General features: G+C 33.0%; 1 protein-coding gene across 1 annotated transcript; it reads right to left on the bottom strand.

Moving 5' to 3' along the window:
* Nucleotides 1–2,691: 2,691 nt before the first annotated feature.
* On the bottom strand, nucleotides 2,692–3,240 carry LOC108907142. Its single transcript, XM_018710686.1, has 2 exons — nucleotides 3,061–3,240; nucleotides 2,692–2,945 (listed from the first exon to the last, which is right to left on the bottom strand). Exons 1-2 carry the CDS (start codon nucleotides 3,197–3,199, stop codon nucleotides 2,692–2,694), a joined length of 393 nt encoding a protein of 130 aa, XP_018566202.1. The 5' UTR covers nucleotides 3,200–3,240.
* Between the last annotated feature and the right edge of the window lie 2,257 nt (nucleotides 3,241–5,497).

Genomic DNA, 5,497 nt, shown 5'->3' with positions numbered 1-5,497 from the left:
ATAAATAAGTAAAAACTTACTGGGCATAACCCCGGCACAGGTACCTGTAACAACGATGCCGACGGCGTCTATGCTTAAGCCGGGGATTAGGTCGGTGATTAAAAGGAAAGAAAGGGATTCTTTCCAGGTAGCCTTAATAAAGGCAGGTAGATCTTGCTCGTTGCAATGCACTTCACCTCACAAACAAACACGTCCGCTCAGCTGGGCTGTTCGCTCTGAACTGAATATGAAAGCGAACATGCTTCTTAATTGATATGGCATATCTCTAGAGCAAGCTTCTCTCAGGGTTCGTTTCCACTCAACGTCATCTTCCAATAAATTTCTGTGCTGGCAGGCTTCTTTAAAGGTGTCATAAATGACCCCGTTTAGTGTACGTAACTCCTCGTAAGAGCTTGCTCCAGGAACATGTAACAATAACAAACGTAAATAATATAATTCTTGATTACGTATAATCACAGAATACATTCGCGTTACAATTTTATTAGCACCCCTTTGGCGACGGGTCCACCGTTTAGTTCTATTATTCCATACGTAATGATATGGAATGTCGGTGTAGATATTGTCGGGCGTCGGGGTCATTCTGATTTAACAGAAACCAGGCCGTTAGTTGGGTAATTTCATTATTTTCTAGTGCCTGTATTTCGAATCCAGGTTGGAAACGAACCATTTGCCTGGTAGGTAGATGAACGCAAAGCCGATAAACGGTGTGGGTATTTTTATGGGTTTCAAATTGATTGATATGCCAACAGGCCTCCGGAGGAGTCATATACCGAGCGTTCAAGTAGTTTTCTACCTCATTATAATTCGCTTGATTTTCTACGTTAATGTGTACTAATGCCAGATCTACACCTTTAAATAAGTATTTATAAAGGTATTTAACGCATTGGGTAGTAGCGCAAGCCTCTATATTAATATGGCATTTATACTTTAGTAGGATATAGGGATTATAAGGAACTATCCAACGATTGTCTAAAATACAGTTTCTGTTATTAGCTCTAATCGTCAAAGTTCTGCCATTGTTTGGTCTTTTATATATGACTTGCCCTCTTTCTGATATTACTGTAAATTCACTGAATTCTTTAGGATATTTTTTAGAACATTGGCCATTCACCATACAAACCGACTCTGGGTTTAATTCTCCGCAAGGGCCGTGTACCATGAAAGAGGTTACTATTTCATACAGTTCTGGTTCTAATTGCGGATCTGGTATTTCTGCACTAATTAGTGCATCAATTCTGCGAGGGTCTGTTAATTTATCTCGGTCCCTTAGAATAAGTAGATTATGACAATGGGGTAACCCTCTTTTTTGGAATTCTATAACGTAGAGGTTAGCTACGTGTATCCCAAAAATGTGCTTTTTCAGCATGTCATCTACCATTTCATTTAATTTGCACTGGAACACTCTATCCATGAGAGATGGGTGGTCGCTCGCAGTATAACCTGCGGGAATATTGTCCTCTATTTCTGTCCATCGTGCATTGGTTGTCATCGTAATGAAAAGGCTGGGTATACCAAAGCGTCCAACAACTGCCATGGCGTCTTGAAATAGTTGTTGTTGGTATCGCGGAGATCCGACAAAAGTTGATGGTAAAATAACCATTCTACCCAATGTTGCGGCCTCGTCATCCTCATTGCCTTCTAGGACCCTACGATGTAGGTAATCGGCCAACCCAACGTATTCTGTCACTCTTAACCTCTCTTGGTTACGTAATATATATTTGAGGCGATTATTTTCGATTTTGATATATGCAGCGACAGCAAATTGTTGCGTTTGTCTGCCTCCATATTTAAGTCTGGTATCGTTATTTCTAATTCCAAAACGATAGGCATAATATTCGCATAATGTTGTATTGCGATTACCGTTTCTGTGGGGAATTCCTATGTACCATCCCGGCTCTCCGTGAGGGAACAGTAGAGGAAATACTAACGGATCATTATGCTCACTTTCCTCTGAGACATTTTGGAATCTAGTGGGTTCGTCGCGTACATAAATACGCATATTAGGAGTTGCTGGGGCATCTGGCATTAAACTGTACACAGCTGCAACTTCTTCCACTCTAGGCAAGTCATATTGCCTTCTGTTCATTCCACGAACATTTAACAATTCTAATGTTACATTTGGCATTTGTAAAGGGGGAGGTGCTACGTTATTACGAACGGCTTCTGCTCGAAGTCTATCAATAGTTTGTAGTTCTAAATTGTAACGTTCTCGTAAATGCATATATGCCCTAGCGTAAGGATTTATATTTCTTAGCAATTGTTCCAAAAGAACAATTAATCGTCTGTCTAAGACTTGATTATTTTGTGCTCGGGCATCGATAGCTTCGTCTAGATCTAGAAAATAAATAGGTCCGTAGCGTTGCAACGGCTCATTAATATTTACATTGGAAATGTGATGATACACTTTTCCTCTGACACAAAACACATACGGACCTCTTGCAGGGAGATCTCTTAGGTTTGCCTCCAAAGATACAAACTGAAAACTATAATTGTATAATAATATATGTCTTCTGAAGTTGGCAGAAGACGGATGCAAGCCTTGAAAAAGAGCTTCTAAAACATCAGGCATAGGTGGGAAATTTTCTAAAATTACATTACCTTGTTGACAGCATTTTGTGTAATGCCTACGAACTGTGGTTTCTACACGAAAATAGAAAGCAGAACAATGAGTACAGATTTGATCGAGTGGACCTAAATTGTAAGTTCCGCCTTGTACAATTCTTTCGCTAGCCAGAAGGTAGTCGGTAAGTGATTTTCGATATTCCGTAGACGTTCTATATCTTGTTGAATGTCTTCTCTCGTGGGAATATCAGCTATGGCGGCATCCATTTGATTTGCTGTTTGTCTCCGATTGTTAAATGGTAAATCAGCAAATTCATTTTGGAGGTCATCTAATAAAGATGGAGATAATTCAGGAATTATCTCATCACCTATGTTCTCTACTTCTGGAAAGAAAAGATTAAAATAAAAATAGTGACTTATAAAGGTAAATGATTTTGACGGTTATTTAATTTATTCTATATTATTTATTAGTAATAATAAATTAATAAAAGGACTAACCAATTTCTATAACATCTTGAGGCATTGGTGGGGCTAAAATTGGTACAGGAGTGTTATTAGAATGTGTAGAAGCTGCAATAAGTGATGAAGGTCCTGGGAAGTTTTGTTCGATATGAGCATCGGCATTCTGATGAATCATAACTTCTACAGTGACGATTTGAGGCGGTTCATCCTCAGAATCACTCGAAAACTTCCGTTTTAACAGACCGGTGGGTGCTAAAAAATTAATTTTAATTATAGTTTAAATAGAATGTTTCTGATTTATAACATTAAAGTATATTGGAAAATTAATATTAAAAGAAATTAAATTCTAGGATGTATATAGATGTGTTTATTTAATGGGATGCAATGTATTATTTTAAAACAGTTTAATTATTTTTATAAAAAGATGAAATATTCAGATTTATTATAATTGTTACAGGTCTTACAAAAATTGATAGTTAATTTTTCTTTAAATACGTATTTCAATGAAAATTGTTATAATGGAGTTTCTGAAGAGATCGGAGAAAAATATAAGTTTATTTTTGATATAAAATATAAAGGTCGTTCAGAATGTTAATGTTTTCTGTTTTTTCGCTATATTTTTTTAATGATTTTCGGAAAATGCAGATGTTTTATGAAACAATATTTGCTGCATAAAAATTATATTTGTTAAATGTATCAGAGAAAAATATATTTCAAATTTGTTTTAATTTTTAGTAACAATTCCTAGTAGTAGTTTCATCATAGATTAATAAATTTGTATATGAAATAAAAAAAAATTGGGTAAGATTGTTTATAAGAACGTAAGATATTTTTGGATAATAATTGAAAAAGTCGCAAGTAGATATATATATGTATATACCAAAAAATTATATATTGGGGATGTCGTCAATTGGTGGTTGAAAGAAAACTCTTATTTAACTTAAACCAAGCTTTCGATAATTATTTATTATCTTTTTCAAGGTTACTGGCTAAAATGTACAACAAAACATTAATATAATGAAATAATTACATAAAATGGGTACTTACTTCAGTTGACAGAGTTACATCTTAAAACTTAATGGATAGTATAAAATTTTTATTTTTATTTTCATTGCTCTGAATAGCTGTCTAGTCTCGACTGAATAAAATTTTAAACGTAAAATAAGTCTACTAAGTATTAATCTTATCACAGACTGGCAGGGAGAAAAAACTGGAATTTAATTTTTCTATTATAAAAAATTTAAAAATTATGAACAATTATAAATATACAATGTCAATTTTGTTTAGATAATGCCAACAAATATGAGTAATTCATAACTAAATTTTATGTATCTCTTTATTTATTTAACCCATCATCATTAAAGGCTGTTTCAAAAGCTTCCAAAAAAATTCTTTTATTATAATTATTTTCTGTACAAATCACCTTTGTTTCACTAACCTGTTTCAATACTATGCCCAGCCAAAGCACACGACTGTTTTTTTAATCTAATATCACTCTTATGTGATGTTATTCTATCATTTAATAATACCCTAGACGTTTGACCTATATAAATTTTATCACAATTGTTACAAGGAATGCCATATACCACCCCAGACCTTTTTAAATTATCATCAGTGTCTTTTAATTTACTATGTATATTGCCATTTTTTTTTGTATATTTTTGTGTTAATTTAATGTGATTTTCATTTTTAAAAACATTTAACAAATTTGGAGTAACATTTTCAATAAAAGGAATAGAGGCATAAAGGGCCAGTTCACAATAAATTAACACAAAAATATACAAAAAAAATTGGCAATATACATAGTAAATTAAAAGACACTGATGATAATTTAAAAAGGTCTGGGGTGGTATATGGCATTCCTTGTAACAATTGTGATAAAATTTATATAGGTCAAACGTCTAGGGTATTAAAGGATAGAATAACATCACATAAGAGTGATATTAGATTAAAAAAACAGTCGTGTGCTTTGGCTGGGCATAGTATTGAAACAGGACATAAACCAAATTTTAGTGAAACAAAGGTGATTTGTACAGAAAATAATTATAATAAAAGAATTTTTTTGGAAGCTTTTGAAACAGCCTTTAATGATGATGCGTTAAATAAAAAAAGAGATACACAAAATTTAGTTATGAATTACTCATATTTGTTGGCATTATCTAAACAAAATTGACATTGTATATTTATAATTGTTCATAATTTTTAAATTTTTTATGTTAGAAAAATTAAATTCCAGTTTTTTCTCCCTGCCTGTCTGTGATAAGATTAATACTTAGTAGACTTATTTTACGTTTAAAATTTTATTCAGTCGAGACTAGACAGCTATTCAGAGCAATGAAAATAAAAATAAAAATTTTATACTATCCATTAAGTTTTAAGATGTAACTCTGTCAACTGAAGTAAGTACCCATTTTATGTAATTATTTCATTATATTAATGTTTTGTTGTACATTTTAGCCAGTAAACTTGAAAA

This window comes from Anoplophora glabripennis, unplaced genomic scaffold, assembly GCF_000390285.2.
Source record: "Anoplophora glabripennis isolate ALB-LARVAE unplaced genomic scaffold, Agla_2.0 scaffold388, whole genome shotgun sequence".
In the NCBI taxonomy this organism is placed as follows: Eukaryota; Metazoa; Arthropoda; class Insecta; order Coleoptera; family Cerambycidae; genus Anoplophora; species Anoplophora glabripennis.
Note: the sequence above shows the minus strand (reverse complement) of the source record. Positions and strands in the feature narration are given on the sequence as shown.

Bases quoted from the DNA above. Each gene is read 5' to 3' on its own strand.
- LOC108907142 (XM_018710686.1), bottom strand. From the start codon at position 3,199: ATGATTCATCAGAATGCCGATGCTCATATCGAACAAAACTTCCCAGGA. The intron at 2,946-3,060 runs GTTAGTCCTTTT...TTTTCTTTCCAG, and splicing joins TCAAGATGTTATAGAAATTG to AAGTAGAGAACATAGGTGAT.